This window comes from Dasypus novemcinctus, chromosome 5 (assembly GCF_030445035.2).
Source record: "Dasypus novemcinctus isolate mDasNov1 chromosome 5, mDasNov1.1.hap2, whole genome shotgun sequence".
Taxonomy (NCBI): Eukaryota; Metazoa; Chordata; class Mammalia; order Cingulata; family Dasypodidae; genus Dasypus; species Dasypus novemcinctus.
Window position 1 is genome coordinate 57,588,729 of NC_080677.1, and position 24,666 is coordinate 57,613,394.

At 33.5% G+C, this 24,666-nt stretch overlaps 1 protein-coding gene across 8 annotated transcripts in view; it reads left to right on the plus strand.

Moving 5' to 3' along the window:
- Positions 1-24,325, plus strand: part of SGCE (sarcoglycan epsilon) — a 68,694-nt gene extending 44,369 nt beyond the window's left edge. The window contains exons 6-14 of one of the 8 annotated variants that reach the window (XM_012529917.3): positions 6,582-6,744; positions 9,171-9,382; positions 10,322-10,348; positions 10,648-10,722; positions 11,077-11,265; positions 17,393-17,410; positions 20,793-20,836; positions 21,698-21,732; positions 24,035-24,325. In XM_012529917.3, the coding sequence (XP_012385371.2) occupies positions 6,582-6,744; positions 9,171-9,382; positions 10,322-10,348; positions 10,648-10,722; positions 11,077-11,265; positions 17,393-17,410; positions 20,793-20,836; positions 21,698-21,732; positions 24,035-24,085 (814 nt within the window). In that variant the 3' untranslated portion in view covers positions 24,086-24,325. The remainder of the gene's footprint in view (positions 1-6,581; positions 6,745-9,170; positions 9,383-10,321; positions 10,349-10,647; positions 10,723-11,076; positions 11,266-17,392; positions 17,411-20,792; positions 20,837-21,697; positions 21,733-24,034) is intronic. The other 7 variants (XM_012529919.3, XM_012529918.4, XM_004470716.4 and 4 more) reach the window with 7 other exon arrangements.
- Positions 24,326-24,666: the final 341 nt, after the last annotated feature.

The following is a 24,666-nucleotide window of genomic DNA, read 5'->3' on the forward strand; positions in this document are numbered from 1 at the left end:
GAGCATTTAATAAAACATAACATATTTATGACAAAAACTGTAATGATAAATTCCTCTTAAGCTGGTAATGGTTGCTACCATAAAACCTACAGTAAACATGATGCTGGATCATGAAACATTTGAAGCATTTCCTGAATTCAGGACAAAGATAGTGGTGACTATTATCCACATTTCTGTTCAGTCTTGAACTGAAGCACTAGTTTGGCCCAGCAAGACAATTAAATAATCAAATGATGGAAGAATTGGAAAGGAAAAAACAAAGCTATTAATGTTCACAGACAACATATAATTGTGTACATAGAAATCTGAAGAGAATCTGTAGATAAATTATTATAGTTAATAAAAGAGATAGCTTTGCTGTATATAAGATTAGTATACAAAATCACTCACATTTCTATTCACCAGAAACCAGTAATGAGAAAATGTGATAGAAAAAATAACCATGTATAATAGAAATAACAATAAAAAGAAAGAAAAGAAACCTACAAATAAATCTTATAAAAGATGTATACAACCTTTACAAAGAAAATTAATACTGAAAAGCATTAACGAGCATCTACTAAATTGATTCAACCCCATAAAGGTCTTAATGTATCTTGATGTTCACTGAATTCAAATCAAAATCCCAACAGAACTTTTTGGGGTACTTGATAACTTAATTAAAAAATTTATATGTAAAACCAAAGAATGTCCAAGACAATTTTGTAAAAAAGAAAATGAACATGGTGGAGAGGGTCTGACCTGCCAGATTTAAGACTAGTAATTATAAAGTTATAGTAAGTAGGGTAAGTCAACATGGAGATAGACAAATATAGTAGAATAGTACAGGGAGCTGAGAAACAGAAAATTATATATATGTAAAACTGATACATTTGACCATTGCATATCAGCAGGGAAGGATGGGCTATTTAATACGTAGTAGTAGGTGGACAATCACCCAAAGGTTAACAACAAAACTTCAGAAAAATTTTTTAATATGGAAGAATATTTTTATGATGCTAGGAATAGGAAAGGATTCCCTTCGAATCCTTCAAATTTAAAATTTTATTGATACCGTAAAAATAACAAGTCAAAGACTGAAGGAAGATATTTGCCACACATAATCAATGATGAATTAGTTTCAAGATAGTAAAGAACTACAAACCAATAATAAAAGGTCTAGTAGAAAAATGTTCAAAATACAGGACTAGATGATTCACAAAAGAGGAAACCCTAATTGCCAGTGGCCACAGAAGATGTTCACCCTCACTAGTGATCAGAGAAATGCAAATTAAAACATAAGGATGCACCATTTATCCATCCATTTGGCCAGAATTACAAAGTCTGATGGTAAATGTTTGGGGAAGATGTGTAGCGATAGCAGCCTTTACACTGTGCTGTGGGAGTGTAAATTAGATAAAGAAATAGAGAAATTGAAAATACAATTTGCAATCCTTTGGAAAGCAAAAGTTGTACATGCCCTTGTACATGCCCTGTGACCCAGCAGTTCTACTCAAGTCTATATCCTGGCCAAGATCAAATTCTGCATATGGAGGCAAGGAAACATGCTCAAGAGTGTTTAAAGAGCTTTCCTTTTACCATTAAATGATGGAGGCCACCTATACATGTACTAACAGGAGGATGGATCAATAAATTATGTATATATTTATAATATATACCCAGTGAAAATGAGTAGAACTGTATATAGCTATAGAGATAAATCTCAAAAACATGTTGAAAAAAGTTGAGGGAAATATTCAGGAAGTTGAGGGAAATATTCAGTATGATATCATTTATATAAATTTGAAATATGGAAAAATATCTACATATTGTTTATGGCTCAACACTGTAAAATTATGAAGAAACACATGGGGATAATAAACTCTTAAACTCAGAAAAGTGGTTATCTCTGGAAAGGAGGGGGATGAGTGGAATCAGGAAGTAGTTAGCTTCAACCCTATTTGCAGGTTTTCTCCCCTTAGGTTTGGGAGGATGAGTTCATGAGGGTTCACTATATTATTCTTCATATTTTAGTTCATCTCTGAAATATTATAATATTGAAATGAAGGAAAAATTTGATTAGACCATAAAATAGCTTTTATTGAGAATAGAAATGTTCAGTCAGGAGCCAAAAGTTTTATATATAAATATATATATATATAAAGTGAAGCTTGGATTGGTTAGCTAAGAAGTCATTGAGTGCCCTTGCTAGAGCAATGGCAGTGGAGAGATGGGAAGGAAGCCAGACTTCAGAGGATGGAGTGAGCAAGAGATAAAAAGTAGAATTACTGTCTTTTATCTCCTATATATAGAAAATAAAGAATAAAATATGGTTGTTACTTGGACAGTTAGGAAAATGCAATCATTGGATCTATTATCTGGCTATTGCTGAGAAAGGCTGTTTTGACTCAAATTATTTACCTGTTACTTGATTCTCCACACGATCTGTTTCAAGGCCTCAGTAATTATGTTTTACCTCAAAGAAGGGAAATTGAGTTGTCAAATTTCAAGAAAAATTCCTTCATAAGGAACAAGTTCTATCTAGTGTTGACCAGTTTCTAACATTCTGACACCATGTTTTGTTAACACTGCTTGAGAGTCTTGTGCTCAATATTACACTCTTGTCTCATGTGTTTATACACATTTGAAATTTTGAAGATATTCTGCTAATGTCATAAAGATACTGCCATTTCACCGCATAAAATTTTTAAATTTATCAAAATGCTAGCTAAAAAGGAAACATCATATTTCAAAAAACAATTTTAGCATGTATAACATCCTTATTATTGTTATACATGGCTTCATACCAAATTATTTAAAAAGCCAACTTGTTCAAACTTACTGGTTCTACAGAAAAACAATAAATACAGTTATTTTACCTAAAAAGGCCAATCTAATATCCACTGCTCTTGTACATTGTTGTTTACTGTTTAAGCTGATATAAAGCTTTTCATTTGTTCATTGAGCAGACAGGCTCCCAGGGGCCAATGAAGAGAAAGACTAGGTTAAAAGAGAATAATAGGGGCTGTTGATTCACTCACTGTGGGAGGTGACAAAGGTTACCATTAGTTTTGTAGCAGTGTGGATGGAAAAAAAGTGGACGGGTGTGTATGAGAGTTATTTCAGGGTAAATGTCAGAGACAATGATGGATTGAATATGTGGGGAGAGGAAGAGGAGTCGAAGATGATGGTGCTAGAGTTTATGGCTTGAGCATTTGGGGATGCCAGTCACTCAGAAAGGAGGAGGAGGAACAGGTGAAGGTGGGGTGGGGTACAGTGATGAGCTTAGTTCAGAACATATTAGGTTTGAGAAGTCTATGGATCATCTACGTTGAGATGAAAGTAATTTGGCAGTATGAGTCAACTGTCATAAAAATGCATCCATTTCTTTTCACTTATAAGATAGTAACATTAAAAAATGTGCCCAGAAATAGTCTTTGCAATATTATTTATAGCATCTAAAAATTGGAAGCAACTTACATGTCCAACTTTGAAATAATTGCTGAATAAATTGTGTGCACTTAAAAAATTATGTTGCCATTTAACTTTAATTACAAAGACTGTACAATATGGAAAATGCTTATGAGGTAGTAAGTGAAAAAGGTTGCAAAATTATAATTTTGGAGATGATTGCAATGAGGTTAAAATATGTACATTTCAAAAATATTCTGCAGGATGCATTGAAAAATGAAAATAGTTATCTTGGCAATAGTTATTAATATTTTGGTTTTATATCCTGAATTTTCTGTAATGTTTCAATTTTGTTTTTATAATTTAAGGAAAAAAAAGCATTTCAAAGCACCAAAAACACTTATGTGCATTATGTTATGTTGGAATGAATGAATTTTAAAATATTACCACTTATAAATGCAAATCAGTTTCATGTTTAATTAAGAGGGCTATGAACAGTTTTAAGAAATATTCGTTTCAAATTACCTTTATGTGAAGCTTAAAAGTAATAACATATTTGAAATGGAATATGTCAATTTTAAGTAATCTTCTAAATACTATACCAGTGATTTTTCATATTTGCTTTTGTTCTAAATTTTTCATTTTTAAATTGATTTTTAACTTCAGTCCATTATATTCTATTTGTGTTCCAAAGATACCATAGTTTTCTTAAAGTTCTTTCAAATAGATCTTAAGTCCTAATATATTTGACAGAAAGAGCACCTCATGAGTTTGTGTAATTGTACTCTGGGACACAGTTGTCATTTCAGGCTTGGAAGTGACTTCATACATTTACATAGCTTTAAATTTTTGTACTGTACTTTCATTTCATTTCCTTTTGATAATAATAGCCTTATTGAGATTTAAGTCACATACCAAGCAGTTCACCTATTTAAAATGTATAATTTAATGTTTTTTTCATATATTCACAGAGTTCTCAAACTACTACCACATCAGTTTTAGAATTTTCCTCATCCCAACCCTCCTTCTTATATGCCTTAACAATCACCCTCCCTGCCTGCCCTAAGCAACCACTAATTTACTTTGTCTCTATAATGTTGCTTACTCTGGTAATTTCATATGAATTGAATCATACAGTGTATGTTCTTTTGTGACTGGCTTCTTTCATTTAGCATAATATTTACAAGGTTCATTCATGTTGTAGCTTCATTTTTGTTTATTGCTGAAAAAAATTATTCCATTATATGATATATCTCCTTTATCTGTTAATCAGTTGATGACCATTTGGGTTGTCTCCATTTTTTGACACCTTATATAATGGTGCTATGAATATTCTTGTACAAGTTTTTGTATAGGCATATATTTTTATTTCTCCTGGTTATATACCTAGGAGTAAAATTGCTGGGTTATGTGTTAACTCTATGTTTAACCATTTGAGAAATGTCCAACTGTTTTTGAAAGAAGCTGCCCCATTTTACATTCTTATCAGTAGTGTATAGGATTACAGTTTTTCCATATCCTCACCCATCCTCGTGGACATGAAAGTGGTATCTTATTGTGGTTTGATTTGCATTTCACTGATAGCTAATAATGCTGGTCATCTTTTGCTTTTTGGCTATTTGTATTTCTTCTTTGGAGAAATCCCTATTCAGATCTTTTGCCAATTTTTAAGTTAGGTTATTTGGCTTTTTATTATTGAGTTTTAAGAGTTCTTTATATATTCTAGATACAAGTTCCTTATCAGATATATATAACTTGCAATATTTTTCTACTCTTTTGTGTATTGTCTTTTCTATTTCTTGATAGTTTCTTTTGAAGCACAAAAGTTTTTTAATTTTGAAGTTCCGTTTATCTATTTTTTCTGTTATTGCCTAAGATTTTAGTGTCATATGTAAGAAACCTTATGGTCTAAATTTCTTCTCAAACTTTAGTAGTTTTAGTTCTTATATTTAGGTCTTTGTTTGATCCAGTTTAATTTTTGTATATTGCGTGAGACAGGGGTTTAGCGTCATTCCTTTGTAAGTGGATATCCTGTTACCCCAGCACTATTTATTGTGAAGACTTTTCTTTCCCCCACTGAATTGTCTTGACATCTGTGTCAAAACTCAACTGCATGTGAGGGTATATTTCCAGATTCTCAATTCTATTCCTTTGATCTCTATGTCCATCCTTAAGCAAGTAGTACTACACTGTCTTGATTATTGTAGCTGGGAAGTGTGGATGTGCAACTTTGTTTTTCTTTTTAAATGTTGCTTTGGCTATTCTGGAGCCCTTGAATTTCCATATGAATTGTAGGATCGTTTGTCAATTTCTGCAAAGAGACAGCTGGGTTCTTGATAGGTTTATTTCATTTTATAAGTAGATATAGCTTTTTTATTAAGGAAAAAATATCTAGAGAATTTCTTGGTTTTCTCCTTTCTTTTGAAAAGTCCATGAAATGCTTTATCCTCTTGGGTTGCTCCAAGATTATTGTCACTATCTTCTGTTTTATTATGAAATGCTTATTGGGCAACTAAGTAATGCTCCTTTCTCCTAAGATATATACCAAAAAAAGTTTTGTTTGCTTGGTTAATTTTACCAAACAATAATTTTTCTCTTCTCTTAACTTCATAGATAAAAGATTAAGAGAAATTCTGATAAGGGACCAAGCACATAAGGGTTTCATAGTAGAAAAATTGTCAGACCTAACCATCGAGTGGAATAGGAAAGTCTGTGAAATCCCTCAGGCCTCCAGAGATGCAATGGCAGAATCATACTAAAATGGAATAAAAATGAAGATTGATTGCTATAGTTATTTAGTATTTTAATGATCATATTATTTTCTAAACAATTTCCCTCAAGGAACATTTTTTAATACCAAGTGAAAGAAATCTATCCGATGTAGTTATCAGAACTTGATACATGATTATTTTGAATTAATATAAATAAGATTAATTAATTTTTTTTTAATTAACAGAGAATCAAGGGAGTGTCTGATCTACGAAGTCAGTCAGTAAAAATCAGTTGAATAAAGGAAAGAATGAAAGGAAGCCCCTCCATGAATCACCACTTTTAAAGCCCAGGCCCCTGCCTTAGGGATGATTCTAGATAATCCTTCAATTCAAAAGTATAAATCCTGCTTTCAGAGTAGATTGTTTTTCAGCATTTCCAGTTTTCTTAAGGGATAACCTGAGAGTTTCTCATTTTTACAGAGTTTATGTCATGGTGGGTGCTGATGTCCCATTTTCTTCTTGTTTACGAGAAGTTGAAAATCCACAGAATCAATTGAGATGCAGTCAAGAAATGGAGCCTGTAATAACATGTGATAAAAAGTTCCGTACTCAGTTTTACATTGACTGGTGTAAAATTTCACTGGTGAGTCTTTGTTTCATTTTGTTTTTGCAAATGAAATTAGGAGTGACGTGGCTAGAGATAAAGTTTAACTAAATCCTCAATTGCTTTTAGGGACAAATCCAGGCTTTACTTTGTTAACTGCAATTTACTTCCCTTGAATTTAAGGATTTGGCAAGCTTGTTGACAGTGCATCCATTTAAGAAAGAGAATCTCCGGTATTGTACTCATTCTACCCTTGATTAGTTGCTGGGGCTGGATTAGCTTGGCAGGTGGTCCCAGGAACTCTGCAGACATCCAGGTAGCTCTTGGGTAGATTATAGAGTCAGGGTGGCATGTGAAAAAAGTCTTTTCTTAAATATGCTGCCACTACCCCGCTTTAGAAGGAGAGGCAAATGTGTAATAATGAATATGAAAATAAAACAATATTGTGCTATGATCCAATGTCTTGGAAATTCAAATTGTAGGGAAAATTCAAGGGACAAGAAACAATTCCAAGTGAGGAAAGTAAGAAATCTTACCCACAGTCTTAAGAATAAATTCAGAAATATTAAATATTTCTTTCTAACCCATATTTAATTTGCATGATAAAAGACTGAAAATTTGAAAAGCTTCATATATATGCAAGATATATATATTTTATGGATATCAACTTATGTTGTATTTATATATGTGTTTTGGTCCTGCTTTCTAAAAGTCTTCTTTAGTGACCTTTAGATTTAACTTCTGTCAACTCTTGATGATTGATAATAAGTGAATTAGATCTAAGTATAAAGTTGACATTTGAGAGACATTATTGACACATAAACACAACTGTCACTTCATGTTTGTGGGAGCCAACTGCAGGCAACTTTCCAGGATCAGCATTGGAGAACATATTAGTCACGTTGCAGCACTCAGCATGCCTAATGGTCTTTGCCCTGGACTCCTTGTCATGTTGCTTGTATTTAGGAGAATAATGCTCCTCCTTTCCCTTCTTAAATCAAGTAAAATAATTCAGTTGTTGTGGTTTATATGTACTATAGATAAATGCTGAATTTGCAAAGCTCAGAATTTCAGACACGGTGTGAAAGACTGAAGAGCTGCAACGATAACCTAAATAGGTGCTCCCATCAGGTTAGATGGCAGGTCCTGACAATGCCATTTTACTTGTGGTTAGGGTATAAAATGAGTTTATGTTTAGGAATGTTACCTAATTCCTAAAAGTTTACAAATGATTTATGCTTTGGGGATTTTAGTTTATGGGGAAATGCTTTGTAATGGGAAAAGTTGGAAATTTTTGTATTTTATTTGTATAAAATTCCCCTCTATTTTTGTATTTTGTATTATATTAGCTATATATATTCACTTGTATCTTATCACAAAAGATCTCAGGAGGCTTAAATAAGAGCCAAACAGTAACAATAAATAAATTATAAAAGAAACAGAAGGCCAGGAACTAAACTTTACAAATAAGATAACCATTAGGTCACGTTTTGACAATGGGCCTCCTAATGTCCAGGAGAAAATGGTTGGAAATTCAGGTTATTTAGTTATTTTCTTATAAAGGAGGTAGAGATCAATTCCTTGGCAAAAAAATAAAGTTTTTACTAGCATTGTATTATTTTTTTAAATTCTTCAAATGGATTCTTTTGGAAGAGGATACTAAGTACTGCCACAAATAATGTTCATCCCAATATTTTTTAAAAATAGCAAATGTAGTAACAAATTTCACATGGCTACTTTTTAAAATTCTTTCAATAAAAGCTTAGCAGAATTAGATGTAATTTAGTAAAAGCAGTGAAATTAATGTGGAAGTAAATTAACCTGGTGCAAGTATTTTATATATATATGTATATATAATTTTTTTTTTTTTAATTTTAATTTTTAGGAGGTAACAGGGATTGAGCCCAGTACCTTGTACATGGGAAGAAGGGATAGAAGTTAGTAAAATTGGAGCTTTGGATGGGTCACATGTCCCTTACATTGTCTTCCCTAAAAATTACCTCTGTCAGCTGGGCAGCAGAAAGATCAAGGTTGTACCTACTCAGAAATTACCCCTCATTTTTTTCTCTTTTCTCTTTAACCAACCTAGTCACCATACCTGGTTATCAGCTGCTTCACAGTTTATCACATCTTTAGCAGAGGCTTGTCATTAGGAAACAAGAAATTTACATAGTAGTGGGAGAGACATTTGCTTTGGAGGAAACTGAGAAAGAACAGCAGCTATACATGCATGTTACATATAATGCAGGAAGGACCTAGAAAGTAGGCTGGGGCTAAGCCTTTCATTTATATTATTTCATTCATCACCTCTCCCTAACTCCGATAAATAATTGCAAATTCAAGGCGATAAGTCATTGGAAAAGATTGTTTTTTAGGTCCAAGTATGTTATGATATTTGTCGATCACAAAATTTTATGATGCTTAAAGCTATTAATTTGATGTGTAATTGTCTTCTTTTGTGTCAGGTTGATAAAACAAAGCAAGTGTCCACCTATCAGGAAGTGATTCGTGGAGAAGGGATTTTACCTGATGGTGGAGAGTACAAACCCCCTTCTGATTCTTTGAAAAGCAGAGACTATTACACGGATTTCCTAATTACACTGGCTGTGCCCTCGGCAGTAGCACTGGTCCTTTTTCTAATACTTGCTTATATCATGTGCTGCCGACGGGAAGGAGTGTGAGTACTTTAAAACACTAATAAAAATTATAGAGCTTACTAAGATAACAGGATATAAGAGTCCATTAAAAGCAAGGTTTCATTTAGTTTGTAAACTACTTTAAAAATGAATTGAAAATGTGTTTGAGTCAAAATGCAGTACTTTATTCCTTTAAAATGAATTAAGAAAGTCTTGAGTCTAGTAAATCAAATTAGGGGATATGATTATTCAAAAATTATTAAGTCAAGAGGTAAATTTCTGCTGGCAAAACAGTTCCAAGAATAATTGACGCTAGATATTTTCGCTATTCAAAGGATCTTGTGTGAGCAAAGGCTATACAGAATTTATAGATACAGAATTGCACTTAAAATAAATTGTTTTAGTATGTTTGATCTGAAGTGATGGTCAGAATTCTCCTTGAAGCTGTTATGCTGTCAAACACAGTGATAAAATCTAAACATCTAAAATATTATTTTTAAAAAGCAACTTAGGAAGTAAATTAATGAAAAGTAAGATATAATTTGAGTAATGAGTCTTCACTTCATGAATAGTTAGTGCTTTCAGGACATCTATGTCAATTAAAATAATCTCCCAAGATTATCATGGAAATCAGAATAATCAAACTGGGGGAAAAAAATTAATAAAGCAGCAAGTAGCAAATTCTTCCATTTTTACATGTAGCCTGATTTCATTGTCATAGAATTTATTTCAATCAAGAGCTTGATTCTTAGTCTCCTTTTTTTTTTTTTCATTTTCCTGTGTGTTTCTCATCAGTATTCCATCGTTATTTGTGTACTCATCCAAGTAATGTCATAAGCCTGGTGGCAAATGCTGCCTGACTGCATTTAAGAGTAACAATGTCAGCATTTCCACATGGTGCAAGATCCCATGAGCATATAGTCTTAATGTTCCAAATATCAATGCTATTATTTAATTCATAAATTTTGTTTTGTTTCTAGGGAAAAGAGAAACATGCAAACACCAGAGTAAGTGTCTTCTTTCCTGTTATTTTCTTTGTCATGTTTTTTTTTCACTTCTCAGTTGTTAATCATGTTCCATACATGTGTGTCATATTTTTGTTTGTTTGTTTACCATGTTTCATAGTTTATTTCATAAATGTGAACGCTGCTTTCTAAATAGAGATATGTAGGAGGGGTAGAAAATAAAAAAGGGTTTAAAAATTAAGATTACATAGATAAAAATTAAACCTAAAATATTTCAGATTCAGAATATTAACTTGCCATTTATATTATGTGATTTCCCAATCTGCATTTCTATAAACCAGAGAAAAGATGAAAAAGAACTTTCAGACAAGTTTTCCTGAATCTACAGTAATAACCTACCATAAAATGAAACTTCTGTGAGTATTTATAAATGCCCCACCAGAAGCAACAATATAATAGCTATGGTAGATTTATCTTAATCATAGGAACTAAATAAAACACTAGTTACTTAGGGCTTTAATATTAACACAAGGCTTCATAGCTTAGTTTAATGAAAGACTTATTTAATTCAAAATTAATAATTTTCAAGTTTTCAATGTTTAAGTGATGTGAACTATATATCTCTTTCTGAGATAGTTTGTAGAATGCCCCAAGTTCAATAATATCTTCTTATTAAAATAAAAATTTCCATAACATTTTTCAAATTGATGACCCATTGAGGCTATTACATGGTTTTAAATATGTGTCATCTTATTTCTCTTTTGATCTAGCATCCAGTTGGTCCATCATAGTGCTATTCAGAAATCTACCAAAGAGCTTCGTGACATGTCCAAGAATAGAGAGATAGCATGGCCACTGTCAACGCTTCCTGTGTTTCACCCTGTAACTGGGGAAATCATACCTCCTCTACATACAGACAGTTACGATAGCACTAATATGCCACTGATGCAAACGCAGCAGTAAGTATCCCTTAGAATCATAATTATTATTGTGCATGTATATTTTTACTTAATGTCTGTAAAGACCAGAGTGTTTTTTTTTCTTTTCATTTGTTTATAAATGTAAAAGAAAACACCAGAAAGCACATTGACACTGTAAGGGTTCCACTTCCATTGTGCTGACACAAACGAAAGAGAAAAACTCCAGGAAATTTTTTTTTTTTTTTTTTAGATTTCATGAAATTTTAAAATGTGAACTTTTTTCTTCCTCAGTCCAAACAAGATCACATTCACCTTAATATTTAAGAAATTGACACTGATAATAAACTAACATGTTTGTTGTCTCAAAGATGAGTTCATTGTGAAAGAAAAAGCATATCTAATTCTTTTTAGAGATATTCTTATGAGAATAGTTTGGTTTTGTTAACCTATTTCATTTATTTCATTACCCCAGACCTATTTCCTATAAGTTTTTTCTTATTACTTAGGATAAAAGATTTTTTTCAGTTGCCTTTTGTGATCTGCTTGTCTATCAAATCAAACAGTTCCAGCTTTGGCTATTAGGTAACGTCTTTGTAGTGCTGGAATGACTTTGTTCAGACAGCCTGGAAGAGAGATTGGTAAGGGACAGGGATTGGGGGGCAGGTAGAGGAAATTACACAGTTGTGTCTGAGGAGCCATGCTCTATGCCCAGAAGCAAGGTTTTTATATATAGGAAGGATAGGTAAAACTGTTCATTTTTAAGAGCTTTGCTCTTCTTTTATTTTATAACCATATGTTATAACGAATTGAATTCAACTGAAGGACTAGAAGTAACAAAGTTTGCTTTTTCACCTTTTATAAATAGAATAGATGTAATGCAGAAAAGAAACCTCTCTTACATATACACATTTATACATACTCACATAGGCTATGACATCAAACTAAACTCTTACAGATTAAAAATGTATCTGGGATACCTGGGAGGTGCAAACTGTTTCTCATTTTGAATACTCATTTTGCAACCACGTGGTAATTTGAAGATTAAACCACAATTACGAGACAGTCAGACTCGTCAGTTTTGTACAGAATACTTTGGAAATCCAAAATTCTTATCAATATTTTATAGAAGTTCTGATAACCATTTATTTGCTGTTGAATAGGCTAAGTTATGTGTTTACTTGTGCAGGTATATGCATGTGTGCATATGTGTGTATGAGTAATTAATCCAAGTTCTTTTAAAAGTAGGAAATTATGTACAATTAAAATTTTGAATTTGGAGACAATTAACATTTTGAATTTGGAGACATCAGTATTACATCAGAGATATAAATATCAAAGTCTCCCAACATTTCATTTTACTAAATGTAAAGGATGAGATACTAATAGGAAAAAATTAGTAAAATTTCAAGAATGTCATAATAATTCAGCAACCTTTCCTACTTTTGTTAGCTGAAAATTGTAAACATCCTTATCATTCATTCTTAAACTGAAAATAATTTGTATTTATTTGTAAGGCTAGCATTTCATATATTGTTTTCCCTGGAATGGTAGTGTTCTTTGAAGGGCTGATAGATATATTCCTTAAAAAGGAAATGGTCAAATACATTTGAAAAATAGCTTTTGTTTTTTTGTTTGTTTTTAGGAGGTATCAGGGATTGAACTCAGGACCTTGTACATGTAAAGCAGGCACTCAACCACTGAGCTACATTTGCTCACCTGTTTTTTTTTTTAACTACAGTAGTTTGTAGAGCCTTCAGTGTTTTGACCTACCATGTGAATCCATCTAGAAAGCCAGGTTAGGTAATTCTTCAAAGAATGCAATTTGAGACATGTTTCCATTGACAAAGTAATAGTGCTATAAAATTTTGGAATAGAAAAATATTTGTTATAAGAAGTGGGAGAATTTGCATGTGTTTGTAAGTCAGTAAAACTCAACTGCTGGAGAAGTTGAAGGAAGTTAAAAAGGCTGCTGTCATTGTTTTAGATACACTGTCTAACTAAATATATTAAGAGTAAGAATAGCTCCTTAAAATTATTTGAGTCCCTGTGGTTAGTTAGGATTTTGCATTGTTGTTACTAATACACAAGCACAGTAAAATTTCCTTTCAAGTTTACAACTATATGTATCTTTCAGATCCTGTTCATAACTCCAAGACTGTTAGTATATTGATCAAATCTCTCTATTTGCAAATACAAGAAGTTATTAGATTGAATTTGCAACAGTTTGACTATCTATGTATTTTTCAAACCCAGAGATCTTCATATTATTCAGATTCTGCTAATGTCAAGACACCATTAACTAGCACTTCTATATAAATAGGGTACATAGATAATTGATGATGTTCACAATGATTATTCTGAGGCACGGCAAGATCATCAAGTGTGTCTGACTCATCAGAGGAAAATCAAATTACATTCAGAGTAGTTTCAATGTTGAGTGTGTATTATCTTTCTTTTATTCTTGGAAATGGATAATATGTGCATGGTCTCTATGGTAACTCCCTATAAGCCAGAATATGTGATTAACCTCATTTTTCAACTATGCCAGGTAATAGGGAATTTATTGTATCAAGTTCGTCACAACTGTCCTTTACGCAAATTTAGGTTTTGTACCTTACTTTATAAATGTATAGCCTGGTTTTTTAAAAAGTTTTATTTCAGCATCAAGTAGACACATACATAAATATTTTGGTCTTCTGAATTGAACCAAATTCTCACCGTTAAACTGAGAGATTATATTTGATGATGTAATAGTACTTGATAGCCAGGTATTTGCTTGAGTAATGATTTTTGTGTTGATTAATTAGCCCTTCCTAAAAGAGTGTGCATTTCATCTTCTCATATTCATATTAAGTATACTGAATTTATCATTCATAAACAATTTGGCTAGCTACCAGCATTTTATTCTTCAGACTTGACACCTGCAGTACTCAGGCAGAGGATAGGTAAAGTTTAACTTCGAATTCTCAGCAAGACTCAGGAAAGTTCAATGCTTCCCTTCAAAATTGCATAGAAACTAGTTGGGTTTTTTAAACTGATCAGTACACCATGGGATATAGAGAGCTCGTAACAATTGTGAAATGAGAGGCTGTTACAGTTATTTATCAATTATAGTAATATTTTCATTTTGGTAGAATGCTTTACAGGACTCCACTTGTACCATATATTAGACAATAAAACTGTTTACTCGTTTGCAGATGATAAAGATTGAGGCATTGATAAAAAGAGCTAAAATAGGTCAGAACTGAGATAAGATTATTTACCTATCCTGATATCTAGTCAGGGTAGATAATTTGGTCTTTGACCTCAGAAGTATCTCTGATCCCAGACACAAGCTCTGCAATTAAAGAGACAGTGGAAAGGACATCTGGAGCAGAACGAGATGTAGCACTTGTGCAGAAAGGAGTATTTTTCATTTTACTTTTCAGATTACAGAGACAATATAAACAATTTGGTTGTTGAAATGATCACGTAGTATAAAAAATTAAGACAAATTTTGATGTGATCTTTGCTACTTTATTTTCTTAATAAACGTTTTACTTTGAAATTATTTTAGAGGTATGGAAAATTTGCAATGATAACATAGTTCCCAGACATCTCTCACCTCATTTCCCCCATTGTTAGCCTCTTACGTGACCATGGGACATTTATCACAACTCAGAAACCAGCATTGGTACATTGCTATTAATGAAACTCCAGAATTTTCCAGATATCACTAGTTTTTCCACTCATGTCTTTTTTTGTGTCCCAGCATCCAGTCCTGCCTAGGGTATGCCATTGCATTCAATCATCTTGTCTCCTTACTCTCCTCTGGTATGGGACAGATTTTTAGATTTCCGGTTTCCCTTGGCCTTGATAGCCTTGAGAAAAACTGAGCAGGCATCTTGTAGACTGTTCTGCAGCCCCAAGGTTCAGTCAGACTTTCTGCCTCTGTACTTAATCAATTATCTAAGTAACTCAATGAATTAATTTTTAACAGCCACAAATATTAGGAAGGTTTCCTCCTCCATCAGCAGCCCCTTCATTTATTACTGGAAATCGTAATTTGGAGTAAGTCTTCCAGTAAATTGTCTCTGCCCCAACAGTCGTTGTTGAGACTGGGGGTTATGTTTATGACCAAAGAATCCAGGGTATATTACATTTGACTGATATACCTCCAAGAGGAACCTTTATAATTAGTTAAATTAGAAGACTATATTTCAAGTCATAGAATTTTAGGACCTAAAAGGCATTTGAGATAATAAAAGAAGGTTGAGAGAGTTTTCTCTTTTCCTAGCCTAGTTGTTCCCAAACCAAATTATACATCAGAATCACCTGTGGAGATTTTACAACTCAAATCTAGTACCCTGCTTCTGGGATTTTGGAGTCTGGTGGGAGTGTGTGTTATGGAGCAGGAGAAAAGGTTGAGAATCCTTGATTTGCCTACTAAACAACTTCAATTTTAGGATCAGAAAAGACCCTCTGATACTTCTCTTGGGGTTGTGGATTGCTATTTACACCCCTTTAAACTAGAGCTTAGAAAGGAGAATAGTTTGCCCTAAGGCCCTCTGAGGAGTATGTATGGAGGTGTGGAAGAGGGGTAATGCACTTGCGTCATCCTTGTCTTGAAAGTTGAGGCTGTGGGTTTGTGCTTACCAGCCTTTGGATTTTCTCATTTTCCATACCTTCTTAAGCTGCCTGAGGAAAATGGTGGCTGAGAAGTACAAAAGACGAGTGGTGATTAGAAAACAGTGCCTGGACAGAGAAATGCTAAACTATGGAAAATTAAAAAACACTGAGAGTTGTAGTAATTTTGCTATTTTGTGTTTGGAGAAAGGGACATTGACTGTGGGGAGGATCCCAAATATTCAATTTTATAAAAGATAGTTTATTATTAAATTTGTAATGTATTATGTGGGTTTAGAGGGTAGATCTGCTTCTATTTTATGCTTTTCTTATGCCAACATTAAAATGATTATGATGCATCCTTATAGACTACCCTTATGTAATGAATAATAGGGGGAAGTGTCCCATGTATTTTCTACTAATATTTTAATTGGCTATACAAAAATTTTCCTTATTCATTATACTAAACATAATATCTAATCCAAATAATCAGGTCTTCCTCAAAACAGGAGGCAGATTGTGCTTAATCTTTTGTAAATTAACAAATATGAAAGTAGAATTCATTGTCTTCTAATTAAAGGTATTTAATAACTAATTATTTTAGCTTTTTAAAAGTATTTTTCCATTTGTCTTCCCTTTGGCAATAATGAGAACCAACTTCACAGTAAAATTCCATAAAGAAAAAATTAGGTTTTAATAAAAGTTATTATCAGTTTAAAAGAATTAAAAAAAAAAAGTTTCAGGGGACCAAGATAATGGTTTCTTGTTGACAAGAAGTGTCAAGCAGCCAAGGATATTTCAGAGGCATTGACATTTTTATTTTTTAATTCAGCAATTACATACTAAAAGTGATAGATGTGATATCTTTTTGGTGGATTTTGGACCTACAGGTTTATACCGCTTCAGTTTAAAACTGGTAGGCTTTGTTTTCCCTTTAAACAAATGGAGGAGGGAGGAACAAAAATAAATAAATGTCTCCATTTTCTTTTATATATCCCATGTCTGTTTCATGCTTTTAGTTAAAATTAAGATTTTTGACATTTAAAATTATGGTGATGTTTCTAATTTTTTTTATGATTGTTCTTTCTTTTTTCCTTTCCTTTTTCTGTTCTTTCTAAATCTAAATAAAGGCATATTTCCTTAGTAAAAGTAGTTATAAGGTCCAAATCAGTATTTATGTAGAAAATTTAAAGTTTGGTCTGCATAAATTTTCTGAAATAATTGAGAAATTCAAAAAGTATTATTTGTTGTTAAATGTCTCTGTGCTAATTCAAAAGGAAAGTATTTTATATCCAACACAACTAAATTAATGTTATTTACTTTCAACTCTGGTACAAATTCTGTGGCTTTAGGCAAATCCCTTAACCTGTTTTTGTTTTGAGTCTTCAAGCAAGTAGGAATAGAAGCAGTTCATAATCACCATCCTTACTCATAGAATTACCCTGCAGGATATCTGAGAATGTTAAATTACCTTAAAATGAATGTACGAATAATAAATAATTGTGTATTTCCCCCAAGTCACTTACTAATTAATTTTCAAATTGCCTTTATTTTCTTAAAGAATGAAGTTTGTGCAGTGGTGAGTCCACACAATTTTCTACTTAATTGCATGTAATTAATGGGAGTAAAATTAGAAAATAATTAAGCCTAATAATTAGAGAATTACCATTTCCTTAAATCTTATTTCTATACAATGTGTTTTTTACATAGTAACCTTTCACTTTACCCATTAGTAATGTAATTATTCTAAATAGATTTAGGACTTTATAAAGGTCCTTTCTTTGGAGGATTATTATAAGGGCCTCTACTTGGAGGCAGCCCCCCACTCTCCTGTGTAATTATTGCCTTTTTCAGCCTGCTTTTACCAAAGACGGGAATGCTCGCACCTTCTTGCCACATTCTCAGCTTCTTAATTCTAGCAGTGTTAGTCACAGGCATTTTTCCAGTATGCCTAAAGCATTGCTCCTATGAGGTGCCTGCCTTCAACTCTTAAATAGAATACACAACTTCAAATATGCCCATCACAGATATATTAACACTCTTCACACACACAGACTCACATGTAGTCACAAGTTTGGGCAGCCACAAAAACAGCTGTGTGTGCACACCTATAATTCCTTTAAGGTTCGGTTGGGGTTACAGGAGAACATGTGCATTGTTCAAACTAAACCAACTGGGACACACACTACAGACACTTTTCAATCCCTAAACCAATGTAACTTATACAGTTGCTTTCTCACGTGTCTTCTCCACTTGCTATGTTTGTGTTTGGCACTTTCTCAACCAACCTTTTCACTGCAAATGCAGCCAAGCCCATTGCTAGTTAGAAACTTCAGCAGTGTAGCAGAAGAGGAAAGAGTGGAAACTAGAGAAACAATGATAAGGCAGTGGATTGACTTTGAACAGTGATTTTAAATGATGTTCCACAGGACGGTAGATGAGAAAGGCCAACTGGTGAGGGGGTTCCAATTACCATACCCTCATACAGATTTTGAATTTTGGGTATCTTTCATCTAGGGATTTAAAAAAACCTGTGTTTTTGTTTACCAACCACTGCTTATGCCAGAACACCTGCATTCTCTTTGCTAATTCTTATTTTGTCAAATATGTGTTGATTTAATCCATTAGTAGACTAGGTAGATATGGAAATAATAGAGGATGAGGAAGTGTTTGTGTGTCTGATGTGTGTGCCTGTGTGTGTCTGCGGTGGAGGCTATATCAGTTTCTAATGTAGAATAGACCCAAATTGGTTGTACCTGACTAATTGAAATAAAACTTATCCCCACCCCATGTTTATGTAATTGTATTATAACTTACATAGTTAACATCTGCTTTCCCATCTTTAAATCCAGAACTTATTTCTTCCTTGTGATCTGTAAATCTTTTACTTTCATGATCAATACCAGTATAAATACATTGTGTGAAACACAGAAAGAACAAACATAAACTAAAAGAAATACTCCCTTAAGTCACACAAGGATAAGTAGGGCTGATAGGTAATAGCAAAAGGAATGTAATTATACGGATGGACCATTAAGTAACCTCCCAAAAGTTGAATTAGAGTCCATTCTATCTCCTTAAGAATATATTTTAAATGGAACTAAAAATGTTCTAAAAATCACTTGAAGTAATTAACATTCCTATAAATTTAAAAGTTTAAAAAGTATTGAGTTAGCATGCACTGTTTTCCATTTTAGATCATTCTATTTGGAACATAATATTTGCCTGGTTGAAATGATTCTGAGTAATGAATGGTTTTCAAGCTCTGTTTCTTGGAGATTTCTTAGAAATGTGTTAGGGACCAGCATGTGGGGCAACAGAAACAAAGCAGACGGATGCCCGCTTTCCTTGTTTCAACCAATGCGAGGCATCCTCACATTTATCTCTTTCGTATGTTACAATTCTGCTTATGATTTCCATTAAAAAGAGTTCTACTGAAGAGAAACAAAAAACTTTGAAAGTCCCTGGCTCTCCTCTATATCAACGGGCTGACTCCTAGAATTTCTTTCACACCAGAACAGAAAGTATACACTTTCATGAACTAATTTTAATATCAAATTTTAAAACCAAATGGGTGTCTGCACATATTAGTAAATATGTGCATTATGTAAGTTTTTGTAAATATCTTCAATTTTGCATGTGTTCATTTAGAAACTATTTTTTTGCATGCTTGCTGCTGGGGATACAAAACAAAATAGGATGTTTTTTACTGTTAAGATACTTTTACTGTTAAGATATTATGCAGGGAGAAATATGACAATCAGCATGTGTGAGAAAGCGTGTGACATGGTAACCTGGTTGGAGGTGCTTAGGGAATTGTGTTGGTAAAGAAGTTGTCCTTGAGATGTATTTTTAAATTAAAAATAATAAGATAACATTTTTATTATTATTACTTGTGGGATTTATTTAAATCCAAGAATAGTACATGTCCATTGTAACAGATTTTGAGTTAGATTTTAAGGACAAATGGGAGCTGGTTGGGTGTGGGAGATGGTATTGTTTGTGGTGGTTGGTTGGGTTGGTGGTTTGTTTTCTGACAAGCGGAGAGGGCTTCATGTTGGGACAAGATCTTTTGATCACCTTCTAGACCAAGCCAGAGAAAACTGGTAATTATTTTGCAGGTAAGTATAAGGAAATACCAAAAATCATTTTAGTATTTGAATGACAATCAGATTTGTATCTTAGAAAGATCATTCTGACGGCAGTGTTTACAGTGAATTATGAGGGAGCAAGAATGGAAATGAGGAAACAAGTCAGACCAGTTACAGTAATCCAAGCCAGAAAAATGAGAGCCTCAAGCAAGTTAGTAGCAATGGAGATGGTGACACAGGGGGCAGAATCAAAGGAGAATAAGAAGAGTGGTCAAGAATTCCCAAGTGATCAGATATGGGAACAGAAGGAGAGGGTAGGTCAAGGATGACTTCTACATTTTGATTAGTGTGGCTAGGTAGCTTCAGTATCATTACCCAGGATGCAGTAGAAGACCACCAGTTTGGAATAGTGAAGGGAGGCAGTTATCTATGTTCTGTGAGTGTGCGTGTGGGGGCGGGGGGGGGGGGCAGAGGGGGGAGGCTCTAGACCTGGATCTGAAAGGGTACCGATTAAGAACACAAGCCCTAGGGTCACTGTGCAAATCTCTATCCGTTACTTCCTTTCTAGGTAGCCTCTGACCTGTAAGCCTATTCCCTCATCTGTAATAATATGTACCTCCTGGGGTTGTGAGATATTTTAGAATATAGTCTATAATAAGAGCTCCATGAATGTTATCAAATATTGTTATTTATGCCCCCAGACCCTCGTTTCCTTATCCATAAACTCATGGGTGGGGAGGAGTAGTTGTGCTGGATTAGATGGTTTCTGGGGTACTTTCCAGCTATACAGTTTTTCACTCTAATATGTCTATTCTCTTTACATGTGTGTAAGCAATCATAATTTTACCCCCAAATATTAATCATTTCTAGGAACTTGCCACATCAGACTCAAATCCCACAACAGCAGACTGCAGGTAAGTACTAAAAATAATAAGTTGATGTTTATGGTTGAAGCTGATAGATTAAAAGATACTTACAGTGCTATATAATTTATGAAGCTTTTGCTTCACCCAGTAAGGCAAAACAGTAGTGTCATTCCTTAATCAAATTTAGAACCTTAGAATAATAGCTTAGATTATTGTCTAGATTGGCACCAGAGTGATAAACACAGGGTAAATGATCTTAGAGGAAAAACATCCGTGGAGGTCCTGGCTAATTAAGGAAGACTGAATAAAAATCCTCCTCCTTCAGTGAAGCTCCCTATTGTTCACCTTGGTTTGAAAGCTTCTTAGCATGGATGCATCCAGGATTTGTCTCAGTAAGTGAGCAGCTTGAAACTGACTCTTACAAAGGGAAACCATTGTGACTAATCATTGAGGCTTCAAATGAGAAATAGTTGGCCTGGTTTTAAAGCTGCTTTAAAAAGCTGTTATGACCAGTGACTACAAGATGGTGGACAATTCTCTCTGGACTATTCTAGTTCCCTAAGACTTGCTTTCTTTAAGTTTATTTCTTTCAAGCATCCCTAAAAAGTTTCCACAGCCAATTATTTCATTCATCTTGGTACCAGTAGATAACTTATTCATGATTGTCTTCTAATTAGTGGTTGATTCCTGGTTCTAATTCCCAGGCAACCAATAATGCCTTTGTAGCTCTTTTGGAAAAGAGAAGTTTTGAAAAATGTAAGGTGGATGTGGAATTCTGCATATGAATGGTGGCATTGTAGTAGAAAAGCTATTAAGTACAACTCTTAAAAACTTCAGGGACATATAGAAGTTTATTGAAAGTTTTCATTCAAAAATTATCTTCTCTGTTAATGCTTTCGGGAACTTAAGGAGATTTTCGTTTGACAACTTTTCAAAGATTTGAGGCAAGTATAATGAAGTTGTTCATCAGATTTTAATTACAAGATGATGTTCATCAGAATTGTTCCCACAATTTTGATTATTTGTTTAAATTAAATGCTAACATGTTTCAACAAGACTGTTCAATATATTGATGTGGTTGTGCTACTGATTACAATTCAGTAAATTGATGAAGGAACAAACAGTTTTAAATGTGTTGCCTGTGGAACAAAAAAATTAAATAAATGAATACCCAGTACTACTAATTTCATGGCTCTTTTTTTTTTTAAGAGGAAAAAATTATCAGAATATTTCTACAAAGGAAATGCCAGAACTTCTTCCATATTAACCTCAGGGATTTCTGTCCCTTTTAAGATTTCTTGCTTCTGATTCTTAATCATTTCAAGCATAGAGTGAGCAGGAGATAGTAAATTTCTAGTAAAATAAAAAAATATTTCAAGGTTTTGAAAATCCAAATTTTGTATCGAGAAAATAAAGAAACTTGAGTAGATGATATTAGAAGGATTTATTGTATAGACATAAATTTCTGCAAGTAGATATGTTAGCACTTTTAGTAATAGGGAGCACTTGTAAATACAAGGATAATTTGTGCCTGAACAAATGTGATAAGAGCCAAAAAATACTCCCTAGGGGAATTTTAGGTTGTTCAACCTATTTTTTAAAACAGATTGGGAGACAGGCATTTTCCTTGTGTCAAAAAAGCTTTGATCTCTTTTTTAGTTAACATGGTAGCCTTTTACCTGCTTGTTTTATGCCTTTTTCTGTAATTTGTAACATATTATCAATTAATGTGCATTATCCCCCCTTGTTTTGTTTTGCTTTTGTTTTTTTGTTTTTTTTCAGTGAGTCTGCAGAGAAGTTAAGGGCTAAAAGGAGAAACACTAGCTACCATTTTTTAAAAATAATTATGATCAATTGTGTTTCTACCTCTTATAAATTTGAAAATAAAGTTTTGCATCCAGGAGACAAGAGCTTAATGTTTAGATTGCATTCCTTATTCCCACTCTACTCACTTAAATGGAAAAAACGTTTTTTTCCCTTCAATTTCTAAGTCATTCTGTTCTGTCTATAAATGCATAGATTGTTTCATTTTTCATTTCTCATATTCATTGGGTATAGGAAGATATCCATAATGTGTTTTCATGGGTACTATATCTTTTCTGTTCTTCCATCCTGGTTACTCTCTTGCTGAAAAAAAGGCAGTGAAATTTGTGCCTGATTATTATGAAAAGTAACTTGCTTTTTCTAAGGACCTCAAAACACTAGTGTCTCAAATTTTTTTATGAAGTTAATTTGATATCTTTTGGATATCAAATAATTTATTTGTAGTTATCTGTATGGAATTCACCAAGGGAGAATAGATTTTGAAGTATGTTTTATTTAGTTAGTTATTTTCAAGTAAATTCTCATCAAAAGTTTAAGACATGAACTAACCGCTGTTGTAGTCCTGGGCTTAGACCCTAGCTGGGATAATTGAGTAGTTACAAGTTGACAAGAACAATACTTTTGGTCTAGGCCCAGCCCATTAGGTTTGGTGCTCCTCCAAGTTTTCTCACAGTCTGCCCTTCTAACCCACATGACATTTCTTTAAAAGCCACGATTTAAAGGCACAGTCATACATCCCACAGTCAAGGTCATTCTTTTTGTTTACTGTTTATTGTACTGGGAAATACAAAACATTATAGCTTTGGTCCCAGAAGGAGAGGTATCATTTAGAATTTTTTTCTGGTATTTAAAACAAAATGCAGAGGAAAGCAGATTTGGCTCAACTGATAGAGTATCCACCAACCACATGGGAAGTCCAAAATTCAAACCCAGGGCCTCCTCACCAGTGTGGTGAGCTGGCCCATGCGCAGTGCTGAAGTGCGCAAGGAGTGCCCTGCCACACAGGGGTGTCCCCCACAGAGGGAAGCCCCATGTGCAAGGAGTGTGCCCCATAAGGGGAACCGCCCCATGTGAAAAAATACAGCCTGCCCAGGAGTAGTGACACACACACAGAGCTGACGTAGCAAGATGACACAACAAAAACAGACACAGATTCCCGATATTGCTGACGAGAATACAAGCAGACACAGAAGAACACACAGTGAATGGACACAGAGAGTGGACAACTGGGGGTTAGGGGGAAGGGGAGAAAAAATAAATTTAAAAAATAAATAAAAACCAAATATAGAGAAATAATGCAAAATCATTTTAAATTAAGCTAAGAAGATAGAAAAGTTCACCTTGCCATAATTTGTTTTGCTCAAAATCTAAGTGTCCAAGTGCTGACTAACTCATGCCCATATTCTTTCTTACACATTGCAGGTAAATGGTATCCCTGAAGAAAGAAAACTGACTGAAGCAATGAATTTGTAATCAGACAATATAGCCTCTACAGCTTATTTCTTTCTCTTCCAGTAACGCATGATCTTTTCTGGTGTATGTTGTGCATGCTGACATTATTAAGTATGTATCAGATACTATTACATAGCTTTCATTTTACTAATGTATTTTTTTGTATTTAAAGCATTTTTGACAATTTGTAAAACTTCAATGACTTTATATTTGTTACAATAAAAAGTGATCTTTAAAATAAATCTTACCAAAGAAGCCTGATATCTGGTGAAAATCACTTCAGAAAAATATTTGATTGCCTATTTAGTAAGAATCTTTAGTTCATGTGTTCATGTTCATCCCGCTTTCAACAAGTTTTTAAGTGCTTCCTATAAATATATAAAATGTTAATATTTCTGTGTTCTGAATGAGCACCTTACTTAAATAATACTTTTATTTTTGTGGCCTGAAAAGCCTGTTACTTTATATCCCACATGGTAGAATATTTTAAGGCAAATCGGTTTTATGGATTGTGGTTCTGATGACACCCATTTCATGAAGGACAGCCCAACCTGACTCCATAATCAGATGATTGGCTTTGGAAGTAAGCCAGGACCTATTAT